The 14,302-nt window shown below is 38.7% G+C and overlaps 1 protein-coding gene across 4 annotated transcripts in view; it reads right to left on the reverse strand.

Annotated features, from left to right (window-relative positions):
• The window catches only part of LOC125237797 (rhophilin-2-B), a 212,781-nt gene that overhangs the window by 90,555 nt on the left and 107,924 nt on the right, over nt 1-14,302 (reverse strand). Inside the window, exon 2 of one of the 4 annotated variants that reach the window (XM_048144984.1) lies at nt 8,152-8,288. The exons of the other annotated variants lie outside the window; for them this stretch is intronic. Coding sequence (XP_048000941.1) covers nt 8,152-8,178 — 27 coding nt within the window. The 5' untranslated portion in view covers nt 8,179-8,288. The remainder of the gene's footprint in view (nt 1-8,151; nt 8,289-14,302) is intronic. 4 annotated transcript variants of the gene reach the window in all.

Consider the following 14,302-nt stretch of genomic DNA (forward strand, 5'->3'; position numbering starts at 1 on the left):
CGCCCACCCCCTCACGTTTACCTCACAGTTACCGCCTGTCAAAAACGCGAACAGTTGACCTGTCATATCTCACTCATAACAAGCATGGTACGCGTTCACCTACACGAGCTTAGAATGTGTACTAGTCTGTCCTGTCATATTTCACTCATACAAGCATGGTACTCGTTCAACTACACAAGTTTAGACTGTGTGCTAGGAACGCGCCTCTTTCATATATTTGACCGCCAGTGTCCGAGGTGTGCTTACTGAGAGTAAGAACCTGGTCACATCACTAGTTGTTATGTAATGTCGGTATTTGTATTTGTCGGTAATCCAGAGATAATACCGGTAATATTACTGGTAACAAAGTGTAGGAGCCGGATTTCCGTAAATAACTCTCGTATAACAAGATATCAATGAATCATGCAACTAAGAAGTGCAAGATAATAGTTGCAGTCGGGTCATTTCTTATTTATTTCACTGTTGCAAGTGCAACTAAAGAGAGAAAAAATACCTAGGCACACTTCGGACACTGGCGATCAAATATATGAAAGAGGCGCGTTCCTAGCACACAGTCTAAGCTCGTGTAGGTGAACGCGTACCATGCTTGTATGATTGAGATATGACAGGTCGACTGTTCACGTTTTTGACAGGCGGTAACTGTGATGTAACCGAGAGGGGGTGGGCGGCACTTTTTGCGGGGAGTGGGGGTGGACAATGGTTAAGATATTAGGTTATAGACGGTGAAACAAATCTTGGGACTAAAAAAGGCGTAAAAATTGTGGGAACCGAACAATATGGGAACTTTTGTACTTTCTCTACTTAGATTCATGAGCTCTTTCGATTCCACAGGGGAAAAAAATGTCTCACAATTTTTTTTCCACTGAGTTACAATTTCTCATACAACTTGTTTGATCGTAACTCAGAGGAAGACAAAAAAAATATGGAAATTTTGGGACATTTTTTGTCTCCTAGTAGAATCGGGAGAGCTCATGATTCTGAGTAGAAAAAGTGCAAAATTTCCAGAAAAAAAATGGACAACAAAATAAAAATATGCCCAAAAATCTATTAAAAATGAAATAATTATCAGGGGCAAAGGTTAGAATTTTGATTTTCGCGTTATTTTTAGTGCCAAGTTTTGGTTGACCATCTACTGTATACTGGCCGTCAAATATCTATTTTCCTGGATATTATGTATAATATGTAATCAAGCAAAACCGCAAGCATTCCCTAGTGTCCTATTAGGTCCGTAACTCCGTATTATAAATAGTTATGCATCCAGGCTGTTATGCAATGCGAACGATGACCTAAGACAGAGATGTCCCTAGAGTAGTCATTATAAACTCGATCATGTAAAAATTAAAATTTTGAAAAAACCCCCGACCGCGACATAGTACGATCATAGACCGATTTTCATGAAACATGGCGAAGAACACTCCCGACTAACTCAGCTTTCAGACAAAAAAAAACTAAATCTAAATCGGTTCATCCGTTCGGGAGCTACGATGCCACAGAAAGACACACAGACAGACACGAGATAGTTGAAGGGAAGGAGAGTGACATAGGCTACTTTTTTTCTCTTTCTAATGCGAGCGAAGCCGCGGGCAAAAGCTAGTGTTGATATAAAGAACTAGCGCCTCCACAGCTCCCTTGTCCGATAGAACCGGTAAAGACAGGAAACAGACCCACGCTTGACATCGCCCATACACTCGCCTCCAACCTGTAGCATATTTATAAATACCTATGTGGGTAGGTTTACTTATTTAATAAATCAGTCTATATCCAGCCATCTTTGTGTTTACTTCATGGTGGCAGCGGTGCTCGGAAATAATTAACAAAATATATATTTTAGTGTTTTGTGCGAACTCTTAACACCAATTCCAGTGAACTTTTAGTAAATACGTGTTTTCAACAATGGAGCACGCGCGTCCTCCTGCGGAATTATCGTTAGAAGGCGGTCCGGCGAATCGTGCTGATTCATGGCGTAAATGGTTAAAACAGTTTCAAGTGTTTTTGAAGGCGTCGGGCGTGTACAAGGAATCTACGGATCTACAAGCGAGTTTATTAATAAACCTGATTGGGCCCGAGGGGTACGATGTTTTTACCACTTTGAAGTTTGACAAAAAAGAGGACCGTGATAACATAGATAAGGTGATTGAAAAGTTTGATCAGCATTTCGGCACAAAACCAAACGTTATTATGTTGCGGTTTAAGTTTTTTACACGAAGTCAGGAGGCGGGCGAAGGAATCGATGAATACGTAACCGCTTTGAAGATAATTAGTCAACAGTGCGAGTTCGATAAACTCGAAGATGGCTTGCTACGCGATCGCATCGTGTGCGGGATCAAGGATAGCGTAGTACGGGATAGACTCTTGCGCACAGACGGCTTGACATTAGAAAAAGCTATACGTATATGTCAGGCGGGTGAAATAACAAGCGAAGAGAACCGGGAGATCGAAGGCGTAAAAAAGGAGTCCGTGGACAGTTTGTCGGTAGATGTGTTGAGGAATCGCTCGGGTTACGGACGCGGGACGGCGCGCCGGGGCTGGCGCGGAGGCCGCGGCGGCGCGCGCTCGGCGGCCGGCGGCGGCGGCGCGGCGGCTGGCGGCGCGGGAGCGGCCGCGGGCGCGAGGGAGCGATTATGTGCATCTTGTGCGGAAAGTAATTGTGACGGCGGGGCTCGTTGCGCGGCTAAAAGTGTAAAGTGTTTCTTGTGCGGGCAAAGAGGTCATTTTAAAAAGTGTGTCCCGGTCGTAAGTCAAACAAAGTGTACCAGATACAGGAGAACGATGACGAGTTATATTATATGGACACTATACAGGATATTAATCGCATCGAGGACTCTGAGTGGTATGAATCTTTTCCGTTATTTTGTTCAGGTAAACTAGTAAGACATAAATTCAAATTGGATACTGGTGCTGATTTGAATGTTATATCCAAATCTAATTTTGTAAAATTAGGTTTTAGTCTGTCAGATATACGAACCGATTGTGTAAAAGCCCAATCGTATTGTCGTAATATTATTCCCTTCATTGGTTCGTGTATCATTAAATTTATATACAAGCAGCAAGAATATATGTTGAAAATGGTCATAGTAGGTAATGACACTGATGATTATGAAAGTATACTAGGAAAATACGCTTTAAAAGAATTGGGTCTCGTAAAGCGTATTTATTCGTTAGACATTGATGATTATTCTGACTTGTTTAGTGGTTTAGGTAAACTCCCGGGTCAGTATAAGATACCTATTGAGAACGATGCTTGTCCGTGCATTTGTCCTGTGCGCCGGATACCGCTGGGTGTCAGGGATCAGCTGTTGACCGAGCTGAATCGCATGGAGAGCCTAGGTGTCATACGTAAAGTGACGCACCCCACGTCGTGGGTAAATGCCATAGTTATGGCTGCTAAAAAAGATGGGAGTTTCCGTGTGTGCCTCGATCCGCGGCCCTTGAATCGTGTAGTACGTCGTCAGCACTACCCGTTACCCACGGTAATGGAAATTGCGACAAAGTTAAAGGGGGCGTGCTACTTCAGTAAGTTGGATGCTAGGTCCGGGTTCTGGATGATCCAGCTAGACGATGACAGTGCTGATCTATGCACATTTGGTACCCCATATGGTAGGTACCAATTTTTACGTTTGCCGTATGGAATTAATTCGGCTTCTGAAGTGTTTCACAGTAAAATAAGGCAGCTGCTGGAGGACCTCGAAGGTGTAGATTCGTTTGTCGATGACGTCATCGTTTGGGGAGGCACGCAAGAGGAGCATGACAACCGATTGCGGAGTTTGCTCGAAAGAGCAAGGCAAGTAGGTATAAAGTTTAATAAAGAAAAATGTGAATTTTCTGTGAATGAGGTAACATATCTGGGTCATACTTTTAATTCTGAAGGGGTTAAAATTGACGAACACAAATTAAAAGCTATTAAAGAAATGCCCAGCCCCAGTGACAGGAAATCTTTGGAAAGGTTTCTAGGTATGATCAATTATGTTGCCAAATTCATTCCGTGTTATTCAGAACAAGTAGCTCCGCTTAGAAATCTCCTTAAAAAAGACAGCGAGTGGTGCTGGGGCGAGTGCGAGGAGAGCGTGGTGCGCGCGCTGAAGCAGGCGCTGTGTGAGGCGCCGGTGCTGGCGCTGTTCGCACCCGACCAGCCCTGCGTGCTCTCCGTGGACTCCAGCAGCCAGGCCCTGGGCGCGGTGATCCTGCAGCAGGAGCGGCCGGTGGAGTTCGCTTCTGCCACGCTCACCGACACCCAGCAGCGCTATGCGCAGATCGAGAAAGAGATGCTGGCCATTGTGTTCGCTCTCGAGAGGTTTCATCAATATGTATTTGGGAAATCGGACGTGGTAGTTGAGACCGACCACAAACCGCTGGAAGCGCTGTTTAAAAATCACTGGACGCGGTACCGGCTCGGTTGCAGCGTATGATGTTGCGGGTTCAAAGGTATGATTTCTCTGTGGTATACAAACCAGGAAAGTACATGTTCATCGCGGATACATTGTCTCGTGCGGCCCTTCCAGACTTAATGAGCGATAAGGTATCACAAGAAGTAGACGACCAAACCTGTTTCCTGTTGCGGTTGGTGCGCATAAGTGATTGCAGGATGGATACAGTAAGACAATTCACTCGCGAAGACAAGGTATGTCAAGTTTTAATAAATTATATGAAAAATGGATGGCCTGTCTCGAAACATGAGTCTGATGAATCCGTGCGAGCGTTATGGGACGCAAGGGAATGCTTTGAATATACAGAGGGCGTGATATTCAAGAACAATCTGGTGTTTATTCCGAGCGGTCTCAGGTCAGAGATGATATCGCGTGTACACGAGGGCCACCTCGGCATAGACCGGTGCAAGCGGCGCGCCAGGGAGGTGATGTGGTGGCCGGGCATGTCGCGCGACGTGGAGCGCGCCGTGCGCCGCTGCCGCACCTGCGCGCAGCACGCGCCCGCGCCGCAGCGGGAGCCGATGGTGCCGCACCTCATACCGGGTCTGCCATGGGTCAAAGTTGGTTCTGACATTTTTGAGTATAAAAGTAAAAACTACTTGCTTTTAGTGGACTACTTTTCAAACTTTGTCGAGGTATGTCCCTTACGATCAATAAATTCGACCTCTGTTATCCTTGCACTAAGGGATCAATTCGCTCGACACGGAATTCCAGTAGAACTCATCTCAGATAACGGTCCAGCATATTCGTCAAGGGAGTTCAAGAAGTTTGCTGAGGTTTGGAACTTCATGCACTCCACGTCGTCTCCTAACTACGCTCAGTCTAACGGGCGCAGTGAACGGATGATTAGGACCGTGAAAAGCATTTTAAAAAAATCATTGGACTCAGGTGCGGATTTTTATTTAGGTTTATTGAATTTTCGGGCCACGCCGAGGGATGGAATCGCTAGTCCTGCACAGTTGTTAATGGGCAGACGATTAAATACGCGATTGCCAATTCATGAGAATAAACTAGTACCGGATAGGGACAACACTGTCGACTATGACAATATAGTTCGTAATCAGGTGCGTAGTAAACAATGGCACGACCAGCGGGCGCGAGCCTTGCCGGAGTTGCAGCCGGGCGATGACATCATCGCTATGGACGGGAGTGGTGCCGGCGGGCGGAGGCGCGCGGCGCGTGTCGCGGGCCGGGCGCCGCAGCCAAGATCCTACTTCGTAACGGATGCCTCAGGCAAGCGTTATCGAAGAAACAGGCGGCATCTGATCAAACTAGAACCCGAGGATGCGTCTCCCACATTATCTCATGAGGTATTGGACGGTGATGATGCAGGGTGTTCTAATGACGATAGCATTTACGACGACATGGGTGAAACGCTTGACGCGGCATCCGACACCGCGGGGCGGATGCAGGACACACGTTCTCAGGCCGAGCAGTCAATTGTTCCAGGGCCTAATAATAATCAGCGCTTACCGCGAACTGCTGCAATCGAGGCTAAGAAAAAGCTTAAACAATAATAACAAATGTTATGTATTAGGTTAAGATAAGGTTAGATATTTTTATAAGTCATGTACAGGTGTGTAAACTGAAATCACTGTTTATCAAAAACTAAAATTAGAGATAAAATAAGATGTGTACCTATCTTACTGTTATTCTAAAATGAACCTTATGTATGTAGTAGCATAAAAGAAACCTTAGAAATTTTTAAAGCAGATTAGGTACCTGCTATAATAAAAATTAGTTATTATTAATGTCTTATTAAGAGCTACCCCATAAATACTTTAAACATTACTATTATGTAAGTGGCTATTTGCTTTTATAAATACTGTATGGAAAGTTATTGTGTTCTAAATATTTTAATCTTAACACATTTTGTGTATCTATTATGTTATGTGCATCATTAAGTTTTGGTACAATACTAGTGCCAAGCAATAACTTCTTAGGATAGGAAAGATAAACATATAAAATATTGTATAGTAAATAAGTTTAGTAAATAGATGATATTCTACGGCCAATGCGTAAGATTAAATAATCTTATAGATACTGCATCTCACGAATCTGGCCAGCGAAAGTGGACTTTGAATATTAACTAATAAGAATGAAAATAAGACTAATAAGATTGAAAATCAAGTGTATTCGTGAAATGTATTAGCTATATTTGCATTGTGTAAAGGCCTTCATATTTTAATGTAGTAAGTAAGTATAAGCTCGTTAGTCAGTTAAGTTTACTACTTTCTTTCATTAAGGGGAAGATGTAGCATATTTATAAATACCTATGTGGGTAGGTTTACTTATTTAATAAATCAGTCTATATCCAGCCATCTTTGTGTTTACTTCACAACCAAAACGGTCCATCCACCCCACAATCCTCACACATAATGGCCCGTTTTCCTTGCGCTGGCGTGCACAGCTGCAGGACATTCGTCTAATCTGCATGCCATTGATGATATCGCAATCATCTGAGAAACGCGATCGATGTGGCTTTCCACTACAGAAGGTTCCATTCACATTTACAGCACTCCCCAGGATTTTAGATAGTCAACCGGGGTGACTTAAAGAAAATTTGGGGTGGCTTTAATGGTATTTGAGCGGCTTTAAAATTAACATTATTAATTATTTACTGAAACTGTTCATGTAAATAGTTAGATCAATAAATATTCTTGTAAATCTACCATAGAAAGTCGCGAATTTACTTACAGTATGACTTTAAAACTAGATTTTCAAAGTCGCCCCTGTGTTTTAAAGCCACCCCGGTTGACTGTAAAAAGACATTGCAGTTTGTATAAGGAAATCTTAATAGAAAGTTACAAATGTGTCGCTTAATTTCAAAACTGGGTAAATCCATTTTGCTATAAGGCTGATTATCTTTCAGATCATATTATATTTTTTATAAATTCAACCTAAAAGCAGAATGGATTTACCCAGATTTGAAGTTAAGCGACACAAATGTACTTCCATTGCATAGCATATTAAGGGTTATGAATTTAATAGATACAATCGAACTTTTAGGGTTCCGTTCCTCAAAAAGGAAAATCGGAACCCTTATAGGATCACTCGTGTGTCTGTCTATCCGTCTGTCACAGCCAATTTTTCCGAAACTGCCGAACCGATTAACTTGAAATTTGGCACACATATGTAAAACTGTGACCCAAAGACGGACACGTAATTTAAATTAAGAAAATTCAATTAAAGGGGCCACTTTTTGGGGGGTAAAAGTGAAAATTAAAAATCAATGTTTCTATATTGTGTTACGTATCAAATGAAAGAGCTTTTTATAAGTATATCAAAAATATATTTTTTAATAATTTTTAATAAAGTAAATTTCAAGTAATTTAAGAAAATAGGCAGAAACCACTTATAAAAATGAATATAAATAATTTTGGCCAGCTTTTTTAGTGAAATACCTCTATGTGTGACGTTACATTGTTTATCAAGCGACCGTGCTTGCCTGCCTGGAAATGTTATGATAATACTATGTATGTACATATTTTTTATGATTCCGCATTACGTCACAGCACGTTTATTAATTTTGGGGTCACTCACGGGTTTTAAGCTCCAACGAAAGAGAAAAGTTCCTCTTACAATTAATAAAGTGAAAAAATATAAAGTATCGAAACATACTTATCAAAAAAAGTAAACTAAAATAATAACATTAATAACCATTTAGGTTGTAAACATTTAATTTTAGGTATCATTTTAATTTGTCATTAAAAGTAAAAATTCTTACCATCAACACGGCTGCCATTTTCATCATCTTGCCAGGTTCACTTATCACTAGTTAGCATCACTTATCACTTGACACTAGTTAGCACTTTACATGATATATCACTTAGATACACTAGTATGTTACTTTCTCATATGTTGCTGAAATAAAATTTATTGTTAGAGATCCGATAATTTATCTGTATGTACTTATTTTTCAAATAAATAAATAAAAAATAAAATAAATAAATATTGGGGGACACCTTACACAGATCAACTTAGCCCCAAACTAAGCAAATCTTGTACTATGGGTGCTAAGCGACGATATACATACTTAAATATGTAGATAAATACATACTTATATACATAGAAAACATCCATGACTCAGGAACAAATATCTGTGCTCATCACACATATAAATGCCCTTACCGGGATTCGAACCCAGGACCGCGGCTCAGCAGGCAGGGTCACTACCGACTGAGCCAGACCGGTCGTCCAAATAATAAATAAATAAATAAATAAATAAATAAATAAATATTATAGGACATTCTTACACAGATTGACTGAGGCCCACGGTAAGCTCAAGAAGGCTTGTGTTGTGGGTACTCAGACAACGATATATATAATATATAAATACTTATATACATAGAAAACATCCATGACTCAGGAACAAATATCTGTGTTCATCACACAAATAAATGCCCATACCGGGATTCGAACCCGGGACCGCGGCACAGCAGGCAGGGTCACTACCGACTGCGCCAGACCGGTCGTCTATAAAAATAAATATTATAGGAAATTCTTACACAAATTGACTGAGTCCCACGGTAAACTCAAGAAGGCTTGTGTTGTGGGTATTATAGAATATACAAATACTTATATACATAGAAAAACTCAAATAAATGCCCTTACCCGGATTCAAACTCGGAATGTTATTTTACATGTTAGAAAAACAAATCGTGCCTTTTAAAACCTAAATAAGATAACTTAGGTGTTGGTGATTTTCTAATACTTAAAGAAAGTGAAAAAAAACAACACTTTTTAGCAGTGAGCAAAAAATATGATTCATTGAAATATGTCGGTCAGTGCATTCATGCCATTTCTTTGATAACCAGTTAGAGTGACCGATTTTGACACAAATGAAATGAGAATGGCGTTTTATCATTTTTAATATCGTTTTTTTTCTGTTACCTGGCCTGTTTAAGATGAAGCTTAAATTAAATGACGGCAATCAAGTCAAATAGGAGTAATTTAAACAAACATGTAATTTAGGGAATTTATAATTATGTATAATCTTTATTGTACAGTGAACTGCAAAGCATGGAGAAATTATGAATGAATTCATTGATAAATTCTACATGCACTTTTGCAGCTGATAGTACATGAAAGAACAAAAAAAAACGCGGTTACAGAGTCAATAATATACAATGTAGGCGGACTTATCCCTTAATGGGCTCTCTTCCAGTCAACCGTTGAGGAAATTATATCTACACCAGACATATTCTACACCAAGGAAATATGATTATATTGTCAATCCTTTAAAATAACGAAGGGGGATTTCGTTAACGCTTCCCGATTGGCGAAACGGTATATGATTTAACGCGTTACTCAACTCGTTGACAAATCGTTACATAGTCCACGCCTTAAGTAACACGCTCGGTGGACCGTTTGGGATTGAGTAATGGATCCTAGGTTCTGTAATATTTCTATCTATTCTCAGGTGTTTTGGATAGGCCCTCGTCAGAGCAGATGACATTAAATTTTGGCGAACGTGTGCTTTTTTTCAATCACGTGAATTAATTAAGAATTAATTTTAAAGAATTTAACATTGACTGAACTGCCAACATCAGAAGATTTTCTTCCAAAATACGAAGTAACTTTGATGACCTGAATCATTTGTAAAAAAATACATAGCTAAATTGGTTTAAAATGAAGGAAATAACTAAAATGAAACTTCATCAAAGGGGAGAAGGAAAAAGATTCTGTATACCGTTTTTTTTCTGCTAGATATGCTACATGCTAAGTTTTAGAAATGGATCGCAATCAAAGCTAAAAAAAACGCTGACCACGAACGCTGTTAAGTGTTCGAAACGTTTCCATAGTTTTATTTCTAAAAAAACTATTTAAAAATTAAAAGTTACTCATATTATTCAAGTGAGTGACTTGATTTGTACATGTAATTTAATTTTAATGTCTATTTTTCGCGGAAGGTTCGTACCTAAAGTATAATTATTGATGATGTACTAAAAATTACAACAATAGATAAATAAATTAAATATTCAAATTTATTAGCAAACTGTCAAATAAACTTTCTACAAGACAAAGGCAGAGAAAGGCGCCGCCGTATGGACGTCAAATTGACAGTCACGTAATTTTCTACGTTGTGTAACGTACGTAACGCTGACCATGCGTAATGTACGTTAAATGTGTGGCTCATCAAATGAAACTAGCTATTTGTTCTTTTACGTGAAAGGGATTTTCTATGAAGACGTTTTTTTTTTATAAAATACTAGCTTTTTCCCGCGGCTTCGCTCGCGTTAGAAAGAGACAAAAAGTAGCCTATGTCACTCTCCATCCCTTCAACTATCTCCACTTAAGAAATCACGTCAATTCGGAGCTCCGTTTTGCCGTGAAAGACGGACAAACAAACAGACACACACACTTTCCCATTTATAATATTAGTATGGACTACCTTTTTCCCGCGGCTTCGCCCGCGTACATAATCTTGTTTTCCCATGCAAACTTTGGACCCCCATTTCAACCCCCTTAAGAGGTGAAATTTTATCCTTTCTTAGTGCTCCTTTACACCTTATAAGTAACCTACGTGCCAGGGATCTCTAGGGCCAGCAATTTCGGCTGTGCGTTGATATGTCAGTCATGTCAGTAGACAGAGGAAAGTCACGAATGATAGGTACGACAGTCGCGCGGGAGGTTTTTTCAATGTTGTTTTCATTTATCGTGATGTCCAATGCTGAGTACTTACATCATATATGTATTGTTTTTTTAACATTATCAATTAATCAGTATCGGTCACTCACTGAGGTTAGTAGAAGAACCATTTCTTCTACTATTTATTTTTGATGAAACGTGAGTGGCTGATTTTAATAAACTCCCATGCGTGTATACGTAATATAAGCCATAAGAATATGTTATTTTTCATATAAATAACATTAAAGACAAATTGACAACCCCTCCTAAAACATACGAAATATACGACCCAATTTAAGTTTGATGATCCGTCAAATATTAAATGTGTCAAAAGATATTTTTTTGTCTGAAGAAACATCATTTGTTCACACTGACATATCCTATCTAAATCGCATCTAAATACGAATATTTGACGATTTTGACGTATCTCTAGTTCAAATTAAGCTAATAAAAAATATTAAAACCGAGTAACGATAAGTTGTCGTAACAAAAATGCGGTTGAGCCGTCGCCGGCGCAAGCAGAGCGCTGTAGAAAGTACGCGGTAAAAATAAACAACGAAGGAAAGTCGGCCGAATAGGATTATTACTGGCCGTTTCGGGGTTTAGGGTCGATATACTTTTGAAAGTCGATACGTAATTTATAGAGTTCCCCTTGTTTTGGCATAATTTTACAATCCAGAATTTGGCATAATCTATAATATAGGCATAATTAACCTTTTGTTTATTATGTTATGGCATGGTATAGTTACGCATAATTTGTCTAGGCATATTTCTGTTTGTCCGAATATAATTCGTGCATCCGAATGGTTTTTATGCATAAATTGTTTGTGCATAACATTGTTTAGTCGATGTCGATATTTACCATGCAGAATTTTTATCATAGGTAATATACTATAATTGATGTTGTAGTTTTTACCTAACCCAACCGACATTCTTGAAAATTTTTGTATTTATTGAGGTCGCAGTTCTAACCAAGCAGACTCTTCTGACAGCATTCAGTATGGGTGGTTATTCTGATTAAGTATGCTGAAACACAATTTAGGATCAACAAGAAATACAGTGTGTGCAGCTGTAGGTAAGTATGAGGCTGATCACAGGAAACAAGCCAAAAAAGCATTTTTATATAGGTATTGTTTCTGTTACGCAGTATTGATTAAAATAACTAGGTTTATCTCTTACAAATTACAAATGCAAACGTTGTAACCTAATGTGAATATTTTACATAACGCCACATTCAACAGCATATGTTTACCGTTTTAATTATGTAAACAAAACGTGACATAGCTGTTTATTTTATTATTGATTCGTTGGCGTCAGATAAAACGATCTACTAATTTTTAACGGGTCACTCACGTAGTTTTTTTAAGAGATAGCTCGTTTAAAAATGGTTTAATTTCGTTTAAAAACTCGCTAATAGAAAAAAAACCGTTTAAAAATTGCAGACAGTGCAAAACACATTCGATTTTAAAAATTGTATGTAACTTTGTAAGGTGTCTTTACAAGTACAGTCAGCCAGAAAAGTGGTTCACCACTTTTTGAATTTATGTGTTTGAAATAGAGTCGAGAAGTGGTAAACCACTTTATTGGCTGACTGTACCTAAGGAAATTGCGTAAATGACCCATTTAATTAATAAATTTGACATGTTTGATTTAACGGAGTTCTTTTACATTTTAAATTTAGCTCTTTAAAGATGATCCAGGCAAGCACGGTCACGTGATAAACGGTATAACGTCATGCCGTCCTTTTCGCACTACCTGTAAGTGCGATAGGGACGCACAGATGCAATAAAGTTTATCGAACGAGCGTTCTACGCCGGTGGTAATTTTTTTCAATTTTATTTCAGTATTTATCCGGGACCGGGCCGAAGATCATGTTTACCTTTTTGATTTTTATTGAGGTCCCGATATTCCCCGGCGCGGTCAATATAAAGAAGTGTAATGAAACTAACCGTGAATCATTTAAAACTTAAATCAATAAAAAAAAAAAATTTTTTTTTGCAGCCCCGACAGTGAATGTGACCTGTCCAATAAAATCCTATATCAAAACGAGTTCAGTTTAAATTACATTTTGTTGGGCACTACATTTGGTTAGTGGTTCATTTATTACACTGACATTGATCCTACTTCCGTTAAAGAAGTACACTTAAGAACAATTTAATCAGGTCAAAAATTTGATTACATTTGGTGTACAGTCAAGTGTAAAAATATGGGTGTACCCGTCTTACTCAAAAATATATCCCATAGCATCTAAGTCCGGTGTAATAAGAGCGTAGTACTTTCGACCAAAAATGTGGTTTACCAGTTACCACCCTACGGTTGAGGTTCGTTTGAACGTCATGAGAAAAACAAGATCGATTTCCCCTTGCAATAATATTATGTCAGTGACAATTGCTCTCTCTATGCATGGGTATATGATACTTGCGTCATACCATGTGTCAAACTTTTGTCAAAAGTGGTAGACCACTTTCTTGGCCGACTGTACCATATTTATGAGACGATTTTGCAAGAAATTTTATTGTAGACTAGGTTTTACCAGCGGCTTTGCCCGCGTATTAATCTAATCTTGTTTTCCTATACAAACTTTGGACCCCCATTTCACCACCTTAGGAGGTGAATTAAAAAAAATCCTTTCTTAGTGCTCCTCTACACCTTATAAGGAACCTACGTGCCAAATTTGGAACCTCTAGAATCAGCGGTTTCGGCTGTGCGTTGATATGTCAGTCAGTCAGTCAGTTTCTTATATTATTAGATAGATAATTTATTTTATTTACACGACTGGTATATAAAATGATAATGTTATTCATGTGTTCAATTTATTACCTAATACAGAAATTAATGATGTATTAAATATATAAATAAACTTATACATGCTGTAAAGCGAAACACGAGGTATATTAAATACACATCATAGTTAATCTTTTGTTTATTTTTTTATAAAAACTGTTAAGTAACCCGTTTTCTTCAACTACTATTACATAATTTATAACTAAACCTACATATTAAATTATTTTATAGTACTAATGGTATAGACTAGTGAATGGCCAAAGTATCTATTCAAATATATTCTTACCGTAAAAGTAAATAAGTAAACCATCGGATCTCTAACTACTTTCTTACATCTGTGCTCATTAGTAGTTCTATCTTGAGAGCCCTTTCTATTTAGAAGCACCTACAGTCCAATTAAATATCCAGTTCGCTAAACATACATAAACCTCTTTTCATGGTACAGTCAGCATCATATATCTCAA

The sequence above is a fragment of the Leguminivora glycinivorella genome, chromosome 22, assembly GCF_023078275.1.
Source record: "Leguminivora glycinivorella isolate SPB_JAAS2020 chromosome 22, LegGlyc_1.1, whole genome shotgun sequence".
Classification (NCBI taxonomy): domain Eukaryota; kingdom Metazoa; phylum Arthropoda; class Insecta; order Lepidoptera; family Tortricidae; genus Leguminivora; species Leguminivora glycinivorella.